The following is a 22,821-nucleotide window of genomic DNA, read 5'->3' on the forward strand; positions in this document are numbered from 1 at the left end:
CTGTTCCATAGTCACAGAACAGGGAAGATTCTGCAGGAGTGGAAAGAATGTATGGTAACCCCATTGCACAAGGATGGTGCAAAGACTGATGTATCTAACTATCGACCAATCAGTATGTGAGTGGTGGTGAAGATTTTGGAAAAGTTGGTTTGGACTCGTATTCAGAAATGGATTGACAGAGAATCTCAAAGAATAATGTTACCATTGATCTAGACAAGGGGAATGGATACACCATGATGCTTTTGGGTTTTGCTAAGACTTTTGGTAGATACAGCATGGAAGACTGTTGCACATAAATTGGAGAATATGAGATTGGATTATAAACTATTGACATAGTTAAGAGGATGGCTGACTGACAGATATCTAAAAGTCGTATACTGGGGAGGGGTGAATCTTGCAGATTCACTCCTCCCCAATATACGAGTTTAGTATACGACATTCACCCCTCCCCAGTATACGACTTTTAGACCCAGTGCCTCAAGATCAGTCCTTGGTCCACTGTTATTAAATTTGTACATTAATGACATCGGGGAGGTTTTGACATGTGACATACAACTATTTGCTGATTATGCAGAGATAAGGAGGGTAATCAGGAGTGCTGTTGATATGCGGTACTTGCAGAATGATTTGAATAGGCTGGAATTTTGGGCATGTGAAAATGGCTGTCACTTCAATGTTATTTAATAAATGGAAGATCCATGCACTTTAGTGTGATTAGATATCCAGTGTCGTATTATATTGGTGGGATTATGATAGAAGGAACTGATCAGGATTACGGATCTTGGAGTTTTAGTACACAGGAGGTCGAAAGTTCAAAGGTCATATAGCAAAAATTGTAGATACAACTCAGACTAATTGCAATGCTGAAACAAACCTTGACATGTAAAAATAAGGATGTAATTTTGCCTCTTTACAAGGCCTTGATAAGACCTCACTCGGATTGTTGTTCGCAGGTCAGGTCTCCTGGTTTCCGTAGTGATTCTGACACAGTGGAGAGATTGCAAAGGAGAGTGTTAAAATGACATCAGGATTGTGGAATGCTGATTATGAGGAGAGATTAAGAATTTGTAGGCTGCAGACACTAGCAAACAGGAGAAAGAGGGATGACATGATTGAGATTCAGAAACTTCTGTAAGAGTCATACGGGATTTCAGTTGATGGAAGTTTTCATTTTATGGATGGTTGGGAAATGATGAGATGGGATGGCATCCTTGGAAGCAAAGAATAAATGCTGCCTAGAAGGGGGGACAGGGCTAGAGTTTTCTTTCAGAGTGGTGCGTGATTGGAATGGATTGCCGTTGGATGTTGTGTGTGCAAGTAGCGTGAATGAATTCAGGAACAGGTAAAACAGATGGCGCGAATAGTATGGCCTCCCTCGATGCGTTCCTGACTCCCTGGAGGTCTTAATAATAATAAATAAATAAAATAAATAAAAATTGTTAAGCAAGATTATACATTTTCATTTTCTTTAAGCCTTTACTGACCAAGTTATATTCCTAATAATTGCAACAATGCAAAAATAGCGCCTGTTTAGAGAGCCACCTAAATGCAATCTTTAAATCATTTCGTTGTTTTTAATTGCTGTTTTAAATTGTTTCTCCGCCTTAAATAACGAAATGTTTATTTACTGATTTTGTCATTAGCATAAGTCGTGTGTGATATTGTAATTGCCTTTTATTCATAACTTATTTAATCACCTCTAGGAAGAAGATGCCGACCTAGGCACCCTTTATCATGATTCGCACAATATGGCCGCCTTAGTCATACGTGAGGGCGATAACGGCCACATGGAAATGGTAAGAGTATTCATAAATACACCATCCATTAGTGAGTAATTAAAAACTGGTTAAAGTGAATGCAAATACAAGAATATTTTAATATTTTGGAGCCGTGTCTTTTAAAGAGTAAATAAAATTATTATTGATGATTTATCCATAATATGGTTAAGTTTCCTTCTTTCGTTGACTTTTTAAGGTTATGTTGAAACCGCGTATCGTCTTCATTTTACAGGAAGGTACTGTGGGTAATGACTTGGTGATCAAGCCTGTTCCGCCATATTTGGTGCTACCGGAAGATGGTTTCGTTGATGACGAGATGTTCCTGGACGAAGATGAAGAATACGAACGTCGCCGAAATGCCACTAGAACTCTTGTCATGGATCATTTTGTGAACAGAAGTGAAAAAGGATCCTCTTTAGGCAGCCATATTGTATACAGAAGAGAAGACAAGGACGAAGGCTTCTCTTCTGACTACTGTAAGTGTATGCTAATAATGTTTGTTAGTTCTTTAAACATAGCTGAAAGAGATAAAAAGCAATCTTTCTTTTAGTTGTACGTCAAACGAAAATCTTTCCTCATTTGAGATTTTTAACGTTTAATGTCTCCCCCCTACCACCGATCTCAAAGGTCTTTTTGAGTTAAATCTTCAGTACATTTCTTCCTCCTTTAAGTTTCGAAAGTCAGTAAAACGATAAACCTACTCGGATTTAAAAACTGCAGTCTAGTGATTTCTTTTACTTGAAATGACAAAATGTCAAAGTATTATCTATCTACACTAAACATACCAACGTCATCGCACTAGGGAATACCTTGCCTATTAAGCCAAGTAGATCATAGGCTGCAGACGTTTTTTTATAGCGTATGCTATAGATACTCGTGTAGAAGTTGGATTAGCTAACAAAATCTCATTTTTGTTCCCTTAAGATATTTTCTGTACTCAATGAGTTATAAGCAGTTTTGAACAACGTCTTTGTTCCAAAAGAAATGCATGTAGAAAACTTTATTTTCTCTCATTTTCAATACCTACACGGAAAAGAGTTTGCTACTTCTCAGAGAAGGAAATGAAGTGATTGGAGTTAACTTTCAGAAAATGTGTTAATACAACCAATATAATCTGATCGTATAGATATTAATTTCGTCTTTAACTGGTTTTGTTTTTACTTTTGATTACACAGTCCAATACAATTTTTGCTGATTATGATCTGACACTTGTTTTTTACTAATTTGGGTGCGCTGATTTCAAATATCAAACCCATTTTTCTCTATCACGTCAGGTTTTTCCTCTATGGCATTTTATTTTTGCTAATTTGTAAGTTTTTGATAGTTTTAAGGAGGCAGTACTATTTAGAGGATCAACAAATCGATTTTTTAATATTATTTTCTGAAAGTATGTACTTTTAAAAATCTGTTCCTAACTTTTTATCAAGAAATTCGAAAAATTCCCGAAGATATAGCCTATTATTCAAAGCGGTGCGCAGATCAGAATCGGAGCGCTCACCGCTCTCGCTTGTTAGTAAACGAATAAATGCGTAAGAACCTGCAACAGCAAGTACTGGCGCTTTGAATGCGAGAGAGGCCTAACTAAAGAAAAATAGCAATCATCTACGTGATTTTTCGGTTCACGCCAAATCATTGGAATGCCAAAAGCTAATTTTTGGCGTTTTCCCTTGCTCCACTGTCGTAAATTTTCTACACATGACTTACACACTTTATTTGGAGCCCATGACTTGTCCTGATCTGCAATTTTTACGTCAAAGTATGCAAAGTACACTTTCTTAACGAAATCAATGATATTTGTCCTTTGGCTGGGAACAGTAAAGCTGCCACAAATGTAGCAGAAGGAATCTACACTATTGACACAATTTCGAGTAGTAGTAGACATGATGTATTTTCTTCACTGCCGACTAACATGCAATTAACAAGATAAAAAAAAAACAGACTTTATTGAAACGTTATAAGCGCTCATCATACTTTCACGATCGATTAACGATTGATTGATGTCGATCGTTCTTTGTCCGCTGTGACGCATATAGCATGCATTTGTTTTAGGCAGTTGTCATCGCCAATTTTTCATCACCTAAATGTATTAAGTCGGTTATCGGCCTCTCTCGCATTCAAAGCGCCAGTACGTGCCGTTGCAGGTTCTTACGCATTTATTCGTTTACTAACAAGCGAGAGCGGTGAGCGCTCTCAAATTCCCTAAGATATAGCCTATTATTCAAGCTTTGAATAATAGGCTATATCTTAGGGAATTTTTCGAATTTCTTGATAAAAAGTTAGGAACAGATTTTTAAAAGTACATACTTTCAGAAAATAATATTAAAACATCGAGTTATTTGATGCTCTAAATAGTACTGCCTCCTTAAAACTATCAAAAACTTACAAATTGGCAAAAAGAAAATGCCATAGAGGAAAAACCTGACGTGATAGAGAAAAATGTTTGATATTTGAAATCAGCGCACCCAAATTAGTAAAAAACAAGTGTCAGATACATTATCAGCAGAAAAAAAATATTTTTTTTGTTGGCCAATGTTATCATTTGATAATCATTTAATTTTTCCGTTGTATCTTGTTCAAGAGAAATATTTTTTCTTAAAAAATTTAAAGAAATATTTTTGATGTTTTCTAAAATAAACATTAAAAAGAGAAAAGAATTAATAAATCCTCTAACGCCATTTTAGCTGAATCCGTGATTATCCATGATCTTTAGATAAGGCGATAGTAATGTAGACAATTACGTCCATCTCGTAATCCTAACACTCGTACTGTCTGAAACCGTGTGAATATGAGATTAATAACCCGAGATTCCCGGAGGAAAATCTTACCTAAATCAAATAGTGACCGACTACGGATCCGTCTGAAAAATGGCCTGGAAATCTGTTAGTGCTGCAATACAAATTATAATCAAATAAAATTGAAAGCGTTTGTTACTGAAGGCTTTGAATCATTATCAGTTAATGCGTTTGTCTCACCTTTATCGAACTTAAACTCCAATGGATAGAATAATCGTACGAATTGAACTAGAGCATCTTGATAGAAGGTCTCAATAAAGATATCCGGAGGAACTTACTTTAACTGGTTGCATTTGTATAATGTGTTTTAGCATCGCTTTCGTTGCTGTAGGATGTTATAGATGTTGTATAATAGGATGCTATATATTAGAAAATTAATTTTAATTGCGAGTCCACATAAACAGTCTTATTGCTCACGGCAAATTCTTCCCATTCCAGTGTCCATGGATCCTGCAAATCCCGAGAACAGAACTCAAATCTTGGAACACAAAATCAAGAAGCGTGGCATTCCGGATACGGCATGGCCAGAGGTTTTGTTAGTGGTAGATTACGAGTCTTTCTTGATTCATCGAAGAGACAGTCAATTCATCAAAAGATATTTCATCAGCTTCTGGAATGGGGTGAGTAATTTGATTTGGCAATCCTGGTAGTCATTATTTAATATCATTACGAATACATTGAATATTTTCTTGTGCGCCCCCATGATAACAGAATTGAAGAAATGGCCATTTCTTCAAATCCGATTTTTGTTCTATTCTGATAGGAATTTAACACGTTAAATGTAATTGCAAATCTCTCTCTGGTAATTTGGTTTGCTGCTTCATCTCACCATTTCTGAAAGCATTTAACAGTGTGGTTTAACAACTGTAAATATATCACCTGACTCGATTTATATCTTGATTCGCAAGCTGTGGAAGCTTTTATTTTAAAACGAAATTGTGTCTACTTCTTTAGCCTGATAGACCAACAGCGCTTTGTCAATCAGAGAACTTATCTACAATTCTTCTTTATATATTTTCTCTTTTCACAGTTGAATTTCACACTCCAAATTAAGTTATTTTCTCTTCACTTATCGTCTTTCTTTCTTTAAGCAACTTTCCCCGTCTGTCCTGTTTATTTGCAATATTCGGTAACTTTATCGCGTTACATCCAAATTACTATTCTTTAATTTTCAAAACTTAAGAATACGTTTATTAATTAGAAATGCCCTGCTAAAATTTTTGGGAGTTACTAGGTATAAAACAGGATGTAAAGGGATGGGGGAATCAAATGCAAAGTGGGAGACTCGAAAGAAGTATGCACCTAATTGCAGTGACAAGAAAAAAGGTGTGTGTGGCGAGGAGATAAAGAAGTAATTGTCGCTAATTGCTGTCTCCGGAAATTCAAGATTTCACTTTAAGGAAACCGCAGTTTATCACATAAGGAAGACCTCTTTGTGTCATCGTGATGTATCCACACGACCTTCACCAATAGAATTCACTGCTGTGTCCAAGAGTGAGTGTCAGTCACGAGTTATCTCTCCTTACAATTTGCGTCCTTGACCAAAAGAACGGAACGCGATTTTTGACTGTTCCTTCCGGGAGGGATGAATTCGTGAAAGACAGATGCTCTTGCCATGGCGAAGTATTTTTCATGGTTATGGCATTTGGCGCAGCTTCAGCTAACTGCGCGTGTTTGAGCTAGGGGGAGGAAACAAATGGTTGTGTGTTATTTCCTTATAGTTTAACGTGTTCACACTCCACTGGAAAAAGTTTTTGTTTTCTGCCATATCCGAAGAGAATACTGCCTTTTTAGGCTTTCCATGTACCTCCCGTCATGACCTTCCTCCATCTCTAATAGTCGTCAGTTATTAGCCATAATCTTCAAGTTTAGTCCTAAGCAGGGAGTCATTTTAATTCGGTTCGTACATGTTTTTCTTTTTTATATGTCTTTCTTGGAAGGAATTCCTAATTAAAGATAGCGACACCTTTTGGTATCGTGTTACTGGTGAAAAAGATCTGGATTCGAATCCATCCAACACGAGGAATAAATAACTTTTTCAAAAAGCAATTAACATGTTTCATACGGAGCTTCCAGGATTTTTTTTTCTCTTCCAAAACGTTTTTCTCCTCTAACAGAAAAACCAGCCAGCCGGAGTCAATTGACACAAAGTACACCATGGAGATTCGATTAGCTGGTCGTAATAGTAATTAGGTTTATAAAAAGCTAAGAAAATTGACCTTTAGAAGTTGTTTGGCTTAGAAGAGGATTGGATAACTTTAAGAATGAATATATTAGTTTCCAAGTAAATTGTACTTGAAAAGAAATTACATTCTTGTTTAATCCTTATTTGTTTGATGTGAAGTCAATAACAAGTAGCCTAGTCATGAAGATACTTAAAGTGCAAACTTTGTTTGCTTACACTTATATAAAGCACTGAACAAGAATATAATTTCTTGTCAAGTATAATTTAAGTGTGTGGGGGGGATGAATCTACGAATATCAATTCATTTATACTTTTTAACCATTGCTTGTTCTTGTAAAGTTAACTCATCCTCTTTCCTAATCTTTTGATTATTTTATTGTTGAATTTATAATACTCACTTTTCTTTAACAGATCTCCAAATCAATAATGAAGAAATACAAATCGACATGACTGAGGTGTATATCTCACCCAACCATGTTGTTGTTGTAACATAACTATACGTGGTCTGTCCAAAAGGTTTCCGGATGTAATTTATTTAAAATATACACAAAAGCCTATGAGCCATAGAACACATCCCCCCCATCTAACTGTTCTTCTCCGGCCTCAGTGCAATGGTCTAATCGGAGTTTTTCCAATTTTGGGAAGCATCTCTGGAACTGTTCTAAAAGAACGGGGTTTGAGTTTTCTGTCACATTCTGTTTAATTTCATTTATGTATTGAAACCTTCGATTTATTATTATTTATTATGAGTGCTGATTTAAGTTTAGAGAATAAAAAGAAATCAGTCGCTGAATATGGTGGGTGAGCTACGACTCTGGCGTTCTTTTGAGCTAGGAATTCAAGAGTAGAAAGATCTGAATAAGATGACCGAGCCTTCGTCTCTAGGTCGTAAATTCACGTCTTATCACCAGTGGTGATACTAACAATGAAATTTGAATCCTGTGCAACAGATCTTTGAGCTCATAACAAATTGCAACATCTTTTTGGTCCAGAATCAGAAATCTCGGCACAAACTTTTCAGCAAACCTCATTTCATCCTACCACCAAATCTTCCATTAGAATTTCGTGGTAGGATCCAATAGTAATTCACCGATTGTTGCTGACACCAAATCGTCGGTACGATGATCTACGCTATGAACTTTCTGAACCACTCGGATGTCTTTGAGTTTCTTAAGGCATTATCCCGATAGCTATTGTAAGCATTTGATGAGTTTCTATGGCATTTTTTGCCAAACGCAAAAATTGATGCCCACAGTGGTTCGTTAATTCTTCACATCGGTATACTCAAAGAAAAAAAAAAAGCTTCTGTTCATTCATTCATTCATTCATTCATCAAATCACTGCGGGTCACTGAGGCAGTGGCGACTTGTACATAAGCGCTGCGACACTGCAGCACCCCCAAGGAAAAAATGAAAAAAATTAAAGTTTGTTTGTGTTTATAAATAAACAATGCTTACAACATTATATAAATGCAATATATGTTAAAGGTTACAGCTTATGTTTCGACATTGATTGAATAGTTAATAATTGGAATTGTTTGATTAACGCTTTAGATTACGAAACAAGTGTCGGAATTATCACGTTCGGTCAGTTGCGGCTAGACTTGCCGATGTAACAAGTGAATCCGACACTGCTCGTTGAGCAATGTCGCTACAGATAAATTGTATGCTTGCGCACGTTATTTCTGTGAGATACGAAACTTTTATTATTGGTGTGTGTACGTGGTGAGGGCGAAATATTTTTGTTAAACTTTATTTTATTCTGTTAAAAATAACATAATTATTTATTTATTATAGATGCAAGGCTGAATTATGACGCGTGTCACTGTTGAAAATATAAAAAGAAAATTTAGCAAATGTTTTTAGTGAAATAATTAAACTTATAAAAATTTTAGTAACAATTCCAATGACCACAGCAGAACCGGAAAGATGTTTTTCTACTTTAAAAAGGGTGAAATCATATTTAAGGAATACTATGAAGCAAGAGCGGTTAACAGCACTTTATGATTTCAATTGAGAAAAACATGATTTCGCAAATTACAAATTTTAATGAAAAGGTTATTGAAAAATTTTGTCAAGTCAAAAATAAAAGAATGGATTTTATTTTCAAATAATATTTTTAATAAAGCAATTTTTAATATGTAAATTTACTTATTAATAAATTGATTACTAATTAGAAAAAAATGAATTACACAGATCTGCGATGGAAAAGTTGTCCGAGAAGTAATAATTGATTCTTATAGATTTTTAGGTGCTGAGTTCAGAAAAAATAGTAAAAAAATTCCATCACCCACCAAGTTTACCCAATTTCTAATTTTATTGTTTTTGTTAGTAGTATTTAGATTTAAATTCAGCGCATCGGTATTTATTTTCATTCTCCTTTATTTACAGCTAATTAGTTGTATAAGTGCATTTTTGAAGTCCCTTTTTAGGTAAATAAAGAAATTTCCACTAAACTTCTCATTCTTAAGATAGGAGAGGGAGGAATGCAGATAAAATGTGCATGTGGCTACTTTGAATCTGATTCGGAAAGTCAACAGGAAAGTCATCCGAGATAACGGATGACTTTCCTGTTGTCACAGATACTTACCTTTTCTTGTGTGATTTTTTAGTTGTTGACTACTAAGGTTATCATATTTCTGAAAGGTGGCATGTTTTCTAAGTTAGTGTGAAGATTTAATTTAATGTGTTTGCTGATTTTTTTTAATGTTTTTACGTGGTGGCGTATAATAGTGTTTATATCATTCGTTAAAATTCGTTTAACTGTGTTTTAAGTGGTGCTTGTGATGGCTTCAAGAGGTTGCAAAAATTCACCTAAAAAAGAAGATACACCAAATACTCGTTTTTTTTTTGTGCGAGCGGGACAGCCGAGATGAAGAGCAACATTGGATCAAGAAGGAATGGCCAGAAAGAGTCACATTAGAACCTGGAAGTAAAAATGTGTTACACGAAACTGGTTGCTCGGGAAAAAATCCTTTTACCCCCACTTCACATAAAGCTGGGATTAACAAAGCCATTTTTCAAGGCTTTGTCGAAAGAAGAGTGTTTTAAATACATCTGTACAAAATTTCCGGGATTATCTACAGAAAAATTGAAACAAGGTATTTTTATCGGTCCGGACATCAGGAAACTTATGAAGGATAAACTGAAGTAAAAATGGCAACTGTTGAAAAAGAAGCGTGGAAAGCTTGGAAAGAGGTGGTGACCAAATTTTTAGGAAATCACAAGGACCCCAACTATAAAATGATTGTGGAAGACATGCTACAGAAATTCAAGGATTTGGGATGCTCCATGAACTTAAAAGTGCACTTTCTCAATTCTCATTTAGACTACTTTCCTGAGAATCTGGGAACTGTCAGCGAAAAGCAAGGAGAACGATTCCACCAAGACATCTACGTGATGAAAAGAAAGTATCAGGGCAGGTGGAATGTCATCATGATGGCGGACAATTGCTGGATGTCGCTCAGAGATGACCCGGGAAAAGAATTTCACAGAAAAAGTTCAAAAAGAAGCTTTGAAGGAAAAACAAAGACACCACAACGAAATATGAAGTATGTACTAAAGATTAATCTTTAATTACTTTAATTAATTTTTTTCCCAATACTTTCATTCCAAAAAGTTTACGGAAAATTTTCAATACTGTTATTTTATTTAATATAATGCGTTTTAAAGCTATTTTACTGTAATCCTTACGTGATAGAGAAAAATGGAAGAGATATTTGAAACCAGCGGTCAAAATAATTAAATCAGAAACAGCTAATAGTTTCCAGACAACTTTTCATGACTCGAATTTTGCAGCCCTGTGTTATTTTTCTTGTTTTGTATATGCAGCACCCCCACTTCAAATTTTCACCGGCCGTCACTGCACTGAGGTTGACGCAATGACTTTCGAATCGTTTCATGTTCCAACATGGCCATATACATATCTACTTTCAAACCAATACGTTAGCATGCCCAGTTCCAAATAAAAATTGTCCCCAAATTTTTTGAACAGACCTCGTATATACTATTTCATTTCTATGCATATACTTTTGTATATGCATAGAAATGAAACTTGATTTTTTAATTCAGACATTTTATTTTGCTTTTCACCAAAATATGAAAGCTATCTGCAACGTATGTACTATTTTGGAAGTTGGAATTCTACCATTAACATTCCTCAAGGTGCTCGTAGGACACATCATGAAAACGGTAGTGGATTATTTTTATTATTATTCCTGATGATCGTAATAAATTTAAGAAAGTGTAGAAAGGCAACTCTCAGAAATATACTGAGATCGTATCTTTCGATAAATAAAAAAACAACTCATAAAACCGTAAATAAAAGAAAGCAACAAACTAGTACGTTTGCTTGCCTCATCAGATTCCCTTCCAGTTCTGCAAATTCTCCCAGTATCTCGTATACTCGTAAAGGGTATGTATTACAAGATAAAGAGGTAATCGGATTACAAGAGCCGCTTGTAATGTGAATTAAGGTCACGTTGCAAACATTGTTCAGTCAACTGTTAGAGAAAAGCGTTTCCCGTTATAATTGCTCAGTAGGTGCATTTATCTGATATCGAAAATTATATAATGCGTTCGTTATGTAATAAGCACTCTTTCCCGTAAGCAGAGGGATAAACATGGATTCATAGCTGTCATGTATCCCATCTCATGGTGCCTTCCTAGATGTTCTGGATGAATGATTGAGGTCAGCCAACAACAGATGCAATTAGGCTTAGTTACGCCACCTGATTGTAACACTGAAGGACCGGGCGATCCCTAATTAGAATTAGCTGCGCGTGTTGCAATGGGTGCGTTACACGTCGGAATGAATCGTACCCAAGTAATTTGGTATGCGATTCCTTTAGAGATTTTTCTTTTCGATCGTGGATGAACGTTTGTTACTTGAATTTTATCCGTGCCTTTCAACAAAGACATCGGAGATCGAACATTTTTGGTGTGTAAAGTTTTGTCAATCGGTGCGACATCACTAGCGGAATTCGGAAGCACAATAAAACCATGTTTAGTCAACTGAAATATTCACGGAAATTATATCCAGAACAGAACGATTGAGCTGCTATTCTCTTGTGTAGTATTAATGATGTGGTTTTCCAAAAACATGTATTCTGAACACGGAGTCCTATTTAAAATAAGTATATATAGTCTAAGCCTAGTTTTCCGAACAAAATGGCGTCCTATGCCTGCAATTCATCGAAACTGACCGGTTCTTCTTCTGATATGCGCTTGTTTTTAGAGATGAATCAGAAATATTCAATGTGGAAAAATCTCACTAGGTCTAACATAAGTTCCAAGTTAAAATTAGACAGTCAAGAGGTATATCACTTCGCTCCAGATAGGAATGTTTTGTAGATCTACCTATTTTTAACATTATTCTACTCCCATCGATACAACACGACTGATTTTCTTATTCGACATCATATAAGCCTTCACTTATTCTTGATTCCTACAAAACAGACCCCTCCCCTGTACTTTGTATTGTTTCTTAATGGCTTTATTTTCCCTTCTTTTCTGTCAGGTAGACCTCCGTTACAAGCAGTTGTCCAGTCCAAGGATTCGCATCAGTCTGGCAGGAATCATCGTTGCCAAGGTATGAGCTTGTTTTCTTGGTAATGTACTCAACTGTGTGTTATCATTACTTTTTTTATAGAAATTAATCTTACGTTTATATCGTTTTCCTTGCATTAAAACGAAATCACAGAACGGGTAAAGGTATTTTTTTAACCTGACCACCTTTTCAAATAAAGTATTTTGCTGAAGCTAACTTAAAGAAATAACACATGTATAGCAGTTTATCTCAGCTCTTATTTATTCATATTTATTATGAATGATCTTGTCTTCCCCAATTAGCAACGATGCAGTCAACTCTCTTTCACTCCTGTTAATTGGAGAATGTATTGCATATTTATTATAGTAAGCACAAAACGCAAGTGCAACCGGTTCCAAGGGAGACTTGTATAGATCAAAAGTGTAATTTCACACAATCAATTCCGTAAAACTAGATTCGCGTTTTTGCATTCCATGATTGTCTTGAAGGATAATTTCATCTCGGATAGTTTATGGGTCCAGATGGTATTTTCGTGGAAATCGTATAAGTGTGGATTGTACATACAAGTTGCATGCAAATGTTTCTTGATTATGTTAATTAATATTTTATTAATAACCTGAGCATTATCATGATATTTATTAAAATTTTTAAGAGGTGTTGCATTATTCACCACTGGGGTATGGTGAATTTTTACATGAACGAACTATTTTGGGATCAGAAGTTATTACTGGACAAATGTGAATTATTCCAAATTAGACTGCTTTACGTATTGAAAATTGCCCTCTTTAATTTCTTTCCCTTAACTCTGTCGCTATTGGAGGTTGCAGTTGGAGGCCAAATAGATCCAGGTTGTCAATACTTTCCGATTGTCTAATTTTCTCTGGTGCTTAATTCTTTAATTCATTTTTCTAACGGAACAAGTAAAAGAAAACCCTTTCTCAGTTTTACCTTGAGACGTAATTCTACAAACTTTAGCGACAGTTTTGCTGGTTTCCGCAGTTCGTGTCTAAACGTTTCCACAATAATAAACGACAAGATTCCTCATTCGAGTCCTCTTTTGGGGCCTCACAGTGAGGCCCCAAGAGAACTGAAGTGTACGTTCAGCATCACGTGTTCGTCAAGGAGATGTCGGATCTTGCTTTGATGTAAACATAAAGCGATTATTTACGTAATCTTCCTGTTTCCATCCGGGCAGACCGCACGACAATTTCCACTCGGTTTTTAAATCGAGCTCCGTCTCGAAATTGGTGCTTTAATTAGGACAGAACAATAGCTATTCACGTGGTTCAATTGGGAGGCAGTTTAAGTCTGCTTTTCTACCAGAGCTTATCTTTCGAATGTGTGGGGGGGAGGGGGGGGTACTTCTCTTTCTTTACGTTCTGTAGCATGGCGTGAGATGTGTGGCTGTTCCCCTGTCAAGATAACTAGCCCTTAAAACGTGCCTGGATTTTTTTTCCTATCAAGTTGCACCTGTAATTCATTTCCTTTTCGGAAGGGAGTGGTGGAATTAATTCCCTGCTCAGTAGCCTTCGTCAGTAGACACTGACTTTTAAAGTATCGTTTTTTAAATCAGTAAGGTTTTTTTTCGGCCTGTTTTGTGCAGTGATTAGCATCCTAATAGTCCTGCTGGTTTTGTAGGAATAAAGTGACGTCCTTACTTTAGAACGTTGCGTCACTCCGTTGTTAAAATGAACTAACGCTAGACTTTCATTCATGTACTTGAAATCAATGGGATGTTAAATATTTACATGAAATGTAAATCGCGCGTCATTTATTAAGAGCGCGCGCGCTTAGAATGCTGTCAACCGGTTCATCGCACAAGACGTAAATAGGCAAAAAGCAACTGTTTAGTGAAGTAACGATGACTTACTTCACTAAACAACTAACTTCATTCGCACAGCAGAACGTCATGTTCTGCTGTGCGAATATCAGGTGACAGAGTGTGTTAGGCACGTTGTTATAAAATATACGATCAGCGCATCGAAGCTCCAATATAGAAACAAAATGATCAAATGAAGTGCAGCTTCATGGCGTAAACTTAAAAATCAATCTCAGCATTATCACGACCAACATTTGGAAATTATGCATTGCTTTCAACGGAGTTTGATTTTTTTTTTAATTTCAGTTTAACACCGACTTTGAACTTAATTAAGAAAATTATTTTCATATACGCATCTCTTTTAAAACTTAAGCATGAAGTATTACTAAAGGTAACATGAAAGAGCGCCCCTGTCTCAACATGAATTCTTCATCAACTACTTCTTAAAATAATGAAAGGTCAAACTGCTTGATACGACTTTTGATGGATTGCAATCTTCTCATTGTCAGAGCGTATTTCTTGTGATGTTCTCTCGATTTTAGAAATGGAAAACATTCTCTGAATCCCTTTCACGTCATGCGACATTACCGATATTTTCATCAAATCCTTAAACGTTTAAACCCTCAAACAGTAACCTTTGACTCACAAAGAACTTTTGCTCCGTGTTGGTTGAAATCTAAATTCACCTTTTGAGAAAAACATTCTGCTCATTCTTATTCCTTTCATGGATTTAGACTAAGTGATTTACTCAAGACTAGCGACATTCTCTCCCTCTTTCTCTCTCTCCGGCTTGCTTTATAATTTAATACCAGTAAACAATTCTTCTCTGCGTCCCGTTTTAAGGTGCGGCTTAACCGAGTTGACATTCAGCATATGTGGAGTATTTCGCTGCGGATTTTATGGTCCCCTTCATCTTAGAGATTTAGAATTTTGGTACTTGGAATCCCTTTTTATGATTTCGCTTTCTGAAATGAAATAGTTGGTTGTTGAGAATCTTGCGCAGTTATTTTTCTTATTTGGTGTTTTCAATTTTATAAAATTGCCAAGTGGACTGATTATGCAAGAACCGAGGAAAAATCGTATTGGTAGAGTGCGTAAACACTCGAGTTTATGCTCTTTCCAATATTCGTATACTGTCTGACCTTTTTTTAACTCTAACTTCTATCCGTTTTTCAGATTCATTAACATAAAGCTGTACAGTATACAACAGTATAGTATTTATCATTCGAGTGTGGTACGATTTTTAACATTGATCACGAAATGTCTAAGAAAAAGGATATTTTTTTCTTTACATATATTCTCCCCATGTCTATGACAATGTAGGACAGTTAAATACTAGTCATTTCTTTATTCTCTTTGTGTACATTTCTTATATTTCAGTACAGTAGGTTCGATTTCCTACCCACCCCCGTTTGTTTTAGATTTTCTGCTTCATGTTTTCAGAAAATTGCCCGCGAAACGTGTATCAGCTGTTCAACATTTGCTTCGTCCAACTAAAACTCAAAAATTTCCAGTAACAAAAAACTATGGCGTCATGCTTAAATGTTATCTCTATGAACTTTATTTCAAAGTTCTAATCGTTATTAAGAATACAAAGTCCCGATTTTATAGCTTGAGAACTTATAAAATCATCGAACACTTTTTTTCAAGTAAAAATATGGAGGATTAAATTTAATTCCCTTGAACGTATCGCACATTAAGTACCATGGGTGGACTAAGTGAGGTTCAGATAAGCAGGAAATCCGATTCTAGAAACAACAAACCAGTTTTAAAGGAAACCATTTTTCTGCTGCACACATTGCGGAGGACGTACTGAGAGTGTGTGGACAGGAGAAACGGGAGGTGTGATAGAAATCTATAAATTTCTATGGAAGGTCGTGAAACAACGGGGGGGGGGAGAGAAAGCATCCGTGAAAGTTTGTGCACTTCAGAATTGAGGCGAGAGCTAGATTTTCTCTTGCAGAGCGGTGAATGGGGATGAGCACATCTGCTGGAAACGAAAGTAAGAAAAGGTGGGACGATTGTCGTGGTGATGTGTGGTCTCCTCCGATGACTTGTTGACTCTCTGGAGGTCTCGGGTAATATGAAAAATATTAATTTTAGCATTCAAAATAATTATGAAGGAATGAGAAGTTAGTTTTGTTTGAAGCTGTGGATGTTTGCTAACATCTCTTCTTACAGGATTGGAGTATGAGAGAGAAAGAAGTCATATAAGAAGCGCGTTGCTCCTTTTTCTGGATAATATCAAGCATTTTGGAAACGTATACAAGAATTCATATAGTGATACCGACTGTGATAATTTTTGTTGTAGATGATCTCTCTCCCTCCCTCCCTCCCTAATGCATTCTTTTCACTTTCTCACATTCTTATATTTCTGCTTTACCTATGGTTATTTTCGTCGAGCTGTTCTGCCAAACTGGTCACCACCATTCTCCCCTTTGCTCTAAACATATAAAAACACGATTGCATTCACAGCTCAGCTTTAATTTATAAAACCAATTTTTCATCTTTCTCTTTCATTCTGGTCAGCCTCGGTTCTTTGGAATAACTTCCCCCAAAAGATCTTCATCTGTTCAAGAAACACACTGATCGGTTTCTTCTTTTTTATGTAGTAGTCAACTCGCATCGCACAAACGTTTCTATTTTTGACTTCTGTTCATTATCCGCAACTAATTCTTATGACCAGTTATGTATCCTTTTGTATGCCAATAAATGTCTTGGACCTAATAATTAACTTGAGATATCCTGGAACGTTTCCAATGGCTTGGAGATATTAATAAGGATGAAGAACAACCATCTTACGTAGTTATTGAAACATTTCAACATCGATATGTTAGACCTTTCATACTTTCGACAGAATATTGCCTTTTAAAGGATAGCGAATATCCTTACTACCTTGTAGGGAAATCGTGTCGCATTTTGTACGAAAGTTAAGCATAATTTCGTGCTGAAATTTGTTTGCTTCGTCTTTGGTGTGGACATAAAACAGTTCCTGGTGTTTTGGTGAATAATTTAAATAGCGTCAGGAGATGACCGACTTTATTTCATTTTGTTAAATTGCACACTAAACGAAGATGCTGTAACCCAGTTGGTATCGAACGACACCTTTTTGGTTGCAACGACCTGGGTTCAAATTCCGTCTAGACGAACATTCATTTTTTTTTCAGCTGAAGATGAATTAGCTGGTTTCATATGGAAGTGTCCCTTTTTTCTTCCGGAAACTGTTTTTTTTTATCCCACAAAACAGACGAACTGGCCATAAAAACGCACGCAATTTACAGACAGTAAACTGCAGATATTCATAATAACTCTCAGTGAATCAAATTTTAGCATGAAAATTATAATTATCTTTGGTTAAGACACAGAAAAGTTACTGATATAAATATGACGTAAATATTACTGCCCTAAAGCAGGAAGTGTAGCATTGCGCATTAGCTATAAACTTGAGGTGGGACTGAAAGTGCGGCAAGCAAACAAACCAGATGGGAGTGATTTGTAAACAAGTCACTCCAATGAAAGGCTGTTGCGAAAGAAGAAAATCAAGACTGTATACATCTGAGTGCTGACGTATTTGAAACTTCTGAAGAACAAAGCCATCCTCCAGTTAGTTATGGAGGATGGATAGGACGTTAGAGAATAAACAAGGGAATTGTTTTCAGAAGACGATTTAGAGATTTTGGCCTTGCTTAACGCTAATCCGCAGTTTAAAAAAAAACAGAATCCTGAGGCTTAAAGATACTGAAGTTGGCTTAAAGAAAAATGTTTTGATAAATTGCAAGAAGGGAATTGTTGTCAAGATAAACAGTGGAAATAAAAAGCTATGGGACGGCAGTCTCATACGGGGATGACCGACTTTTTCATCCCTCAAGACGACCGGAAACACGCACGCAATTAACGGACATCGGTCTTATGGTTGCTTGTGCCGTAATCCCAAAACAACGGTGATGCTTAGAAGATGCGATTTTGAACTTGACTCGTTAAAGTTGCACGTAACGGGAAGGACTTTGAAACAAAGTCCTTCCCACTATGAAAAATGATCGTTTGATCACAGTTGATGCGAAATTAAAAGGGAGAATATTTTCTATCCCGTGATCACGTGATGGCAATTATTCCCTGAGTATTAAAGTATTAATAATGAAAGATTTTAATATCGTCAATATGGATTGATAAATGAAAAACGTCGGTAAATAGAGTAGGCAATGAATAAGGATCGCATCAAATGAATAAAGATCTTGGACTTAATATTAACATGAGGAAGAAAATTAAAAACTGATCTCATCAGTTAATTCAACCTCTAAACGTTTAATTGGAATTAAAATGAAGGAGACGAAGCGATAAAGAAGCACCAAGGATGGAATTTTTTTTCAAAGCTGATCTGATTTTGAGGATATGCTGAAAGAATTAAAATACATAAATTGGGAATTTTAATCGAATTGGATTAATATTAATGGGAAACTTAAGACTGTCTTGCGTAACCAGTCTAAATGTACCCTGAGAAGTAGTTTAAAATCAGAACCGGAGTTGTTTAGATAAATACGAAAATCTGTTAAGGAGATCAAGGAGGTAGAAAAAATGTGGTAAACCTGCGTGTTTTAATTCTTCTAGCCGGTTTACCTGTTGGGAAGGCAAATGCATCCATGAATATGATATATGATTGATTAACGCTGATATTTTTAAAAGCCCAAGATAAAGATAGCCTTATTTTTATTATAATACAAATATATTCATAGAGTCCGAAGAATCATTGCGGAGGACCCAATCTATCCACTTTTATCCACCCAGACAAAGCACTCGCAACTGATTCTGACAACTTATTCCACTCATTCACAACTCTCCGAACAAAAAATCTAGTCCTTACACTCCAACTAACCACACCTTTATTCAACTTCCAGGAATGACCCTTGTTCTGGCCCCTCCAGCCAAGTGTTGAAATATTTCCCCTGCATCAATCCTATAAAACCCTTAAAGCAACTTAAATGTTTCTATCACATCCTCTTTTTCTTCTATCAAACAACTTCTGCAATCCACACACCCTCAGTCTATCCTCATAGAGAACATTCCACGGGCCACTCACCTCTGAATCCTCTTCATCTCATCCTCATCACCAAGAAATCCAGTGGATCACACTTGAGCACAGTAATCCAGATGTAAGCACATCAAGACCTTATAAAGAGGAATAACTTCCTTATCTCTACTTGTTAATGTGTTCTTCAGTAGCCAAGTATTCTTATAAGCAACCTTAGCAATATGTCCTCTAAACTTTAACTATTTGTCTACCACCACCCCTAAATCTCTAGCTTCATCTATTTTCTGGAGTACAGTGCCATCAATGTGATACACGCCTTGTAATCTATTTATCAAAAAGTATATAATTTTACATTTCTCGACATTAAACTGACGCCCGTTAACTTTTGCCAATACTGAGAGCCCATTCAAATCCTGCAAACTCTCCACATCACCTTGATTACCTAATCTGTCCAGCAGCCACTCTTTTATCCACTTAACCAGTGTCTTATCCATCCCCATTTGTATAACAGAGTTCGATGTGGTATTCTGTCAAATGCCTTTGCAAAATCCAGCAGAATCATTGTGCAGTCATTTCCTAGATTCAACTTTACTGTTACTCTATTATAAAAGGATTGTAAATAACTAAGGCATGACCGACCTTTCAAAAAGCCATGTTTCCCCTCATTCAGGATCATATTTTATCCACCTATTTCTGAAATTCTCTTTTTGACCAATTTTTCTAGTACTTTTCTCACCATACTTGAGATACTGATTGATCTACAATTTGCTACTGCAATCTTAGAACCTCCCTTATGCAAAAGAATAATTTTTCCTCCTTTCCACTCCCTTGGAACTCTACCAGAGCTGAGACTTAAATTAAAGAGCCTAGTCAAAGACATTGCCAGTTCCTTTGCACGTTCTCGCAAAACCCTAGCTGATATCCCATCTAATCCCACAGCTGTATTCGCATTAAGATTCTGCAATAGACTAAGATTATTAGTGTCTGTCACGTAGGTTAAAGCAGTAGCCTCACAAGGTTGATATACCCTTGCAAAGTGGTCACTCAGTAACTCAGCTGTTTTATCTGCTTCATTCTCCTCGTGACGAAAGAACGTTTGGGATTTCCTTTGGCCTGCTGGGCTAGATTCTTCTCACAATCTGATTTTGCCTTCCTTGCCATGCTGGTCACCTTTCTTGCCTGAGCCTTGTACTGTTCATGAGTTTGCTGGTCACCTTTCTCTTTATATACCTTCCACCGCATTTTCTTCTGCAGCTCGTGCTTAATGATATTACTCATCCGTCTAACTCCAGCCCGATCAACCCTCCTTATCCTCGGTATACAATTTAATACTACTTTCTCTAGATAACCCTTATCTATATATATATCCCATGATCCCATGCTACTAACGTCTTACCCTGCAGTGTTTTATGTTACGGCCCAGATTTAAACTCCTTCCTAAGCTTGTCTTAATCACATGCCTTGTTGTTCCATATATACTCCTTCTTGACAGACTATTCCGCAGAACTTGGTTATGAATAGCTTTTCTGATCCTATGACCAGGCCCTATATCCTTCCTTCCCTAGGGCCGTCCATCACATTCTTCCTTAAGTAATTATCCCTCAGCAGGTGTATAAATTATATTTCCTTTCTGCCATGTGATCTTTCTTCCTTCCAGTCTTTATCTACATAGTTGGAGTCCCTCCATAATAATTATTCGACTTGCACTCGTACTAGTTTGGCAATGCATGTCTTCCAGATCATCTGTGGAACTCCCTTGCCTATAGCAACAACCAACGATATATATTTTGTCTTACCGGCCTTAATCTCACACCAGATTGTTTCAAATGAACAGCCACCCTCCTGCCTGTCTCCTATTCATTTTGGTTGCAATTCATCTGCTGTCATCAGCAGTACTCCCCCCCCCCCCAATCCTATCATCTCTATCTTCTCTGAAAATACTAAACCCTTCGCATTCTATCCCTGTAACTACATCTGCTGTTAGCCATTTCTCACTAATGCTGACTTTTGTTGAAGTTGCACTAACTAAGGCCCGAAACGTCTTGTTCCTGATACTTCTGGCATTAGTATATAGAAACTGCAGCATCCCTTTAGTCACCCAACCACCTTTTACTTCCTGAATTGACTACCTACTCTATTCAGCATTTGTTGTTGAGAGGCTAGACTTCACACTTGGTAAAATCTAGTCTTAGTGGAATTACCTATTTGCCGGCGTATAAGACGCACTCTCTTTTTTGAATACATTTTTTAGGAAAAAAAACTTTCTCACTGAATATTATAATGAATTTACAGTATTTCAATTATAAAGTAATAAGTAGATCTACTTTCAACAAATACCTAATTAACTAGGAAAAAGTACCCACCTTTTAATCTTCTTCGTCAAAACCCAGAAATTCATCTCCAGAACTAAATGAAGCTTGAAGCACTTGAAACCTCTTCTAAATCAGAATTTGAGTCCTCATACAACAAATTGTCCTCTGTACCGTCCAGTACATTACTAATTCCACACTTCTTAAACGATTTAACCACTGTCTCAGTTTTCACAGCATCCCATGAAGCTTTAACCCACTCACAAACTTGCGAAATGCTAGGCATCTTCCAGCTCCCTGATGGCGTAACCTCAAAATCTGAAGACTGCATCCAGCTGTTTCACTTCTCCTTCATAAATCCCTTAAATTAATACAGACATCTAAAGGTTGAAGCTGCCTGGAATTACAGCTAACTGAGGTTTCAATTCCTGGAGTTTATTTTTAACATCTGTTCTGTGAGAGCGAAACTGATCCCATACTAGCAGGAAAGGCTTCTTCAACAGGGCGCCTTGACCAAATTTTATCTGTCCATAACTTCATTCCTCCTCCACCCATCCATCCAGCCTTTTGCGTGAACATGTACAAACACTCTTTTAAGCAGTGTTTCTTTGGATAGCGTCTTCCTTTTAAAAATCAAGTGGCGGAATTTGTCCCATCAGCACAGCAGGCTAAACCAACCTTGTAGTGAGTGTTTCGTGTTTTTTGATAACACTTTTTTGTGCCCTTGGAATCTATAGTTTTGTTTGAGAGCACATCAAAAGTCAGCGGAACCTCGTCCATGTTTCCTATTTGCGAAAGTTCAAAATTTTCTCGTTTCCTTACGTTAATGACGAATCGATGAAATTCAATCATTTTTTTTTCATATTCAGCTGGCATCTTTTGTGATATTTTGGTTTTAGTCCGCATACATAGCTGGTTTCTCTTCGTGAATCTTGAACACCCTGATGTTGATCCAGTAAAGTTGGCGATCCCTCTGTTAGTGGCTTTCGCTTGATGAATAATCATTTTTGTAGACACTGCAAGTCCCGCTTTTCTGTGGTCTAAAATCCAAGTATTCAGTTCTGCCTCACGTTCTGACCATTTTGCAGTTCACTTCGTAGGTTATGTTTACTGTGTTGGAGGTTTATTTTTCACTTGGTTAGACTATAATAAATTGAGTTTAATCCTTTATCCAAGTGTGTGCAAACAAAGTTTGCGCCTGAAAATATCTTCAGGACTGAGGTAAGGTGGTACATCCCTTGGCAACTCATAGCAAAGGTGAACCAAGCTCTCATCACTCCTTGTCTCAGTATCTCTCATGATGCAAAACACATCACCTTGTGGATATGTATACTGCTATGCATTAAGGGAAGGGCCACTACCCAG

General features: G+C 36.6%; 1 protein-coding gene across 1 annotated transcript in view; it reads left to right on the forward strand.

The window, feature by feature from the left end:
- The window catches only part of LOC150100991 (A disintegrin and metalloproteinase with thrombospondin motifs like), a 56,633-nt gene that overhangs the window by 11,585 nt on the left and 22,227 nt on the right, over window positions 1–22,821 (forward strand). Inside the window, exons 3-6 of the mRNA XM_090401957.1 lie at window positions 1,704–1,796; window positions 1,975–2,254; window positions 5,009–5,190; window positions 12,273–12,344. Of these exons, the coding sequence (XP_090258083.1) occupies window positions 1,704–1,796; window positions 1,975–2,254; window positions 5,009–5,190; window positions 12,273–12,344 (627 nt within the window). The remainder of the gene's footprint in view (window positions 1–1,703; window positions 1,797–1,974; window positions 2,255–5,008; window positions 5,191–12,272; window positions 12,345–22,821) is intronic.

The sequence above is a fragment of the Typopeltis vanoorti genome, chromosome 12 (assembly GCF_054136105.1).
Source record: "Typopeltis vanoorti isolate ZY-2024b chromosome 12, IOZ_Tvanoo_1.0, whole genome shotgun sequence".
In the NCBI taxonomy this organism is placed as follows: Eukaryota; Metazoa; Arthropoda; class Arachnida; order Uropygi; family Thelyphonidae; genus Typopeltis; species Typopeltis vanoorti.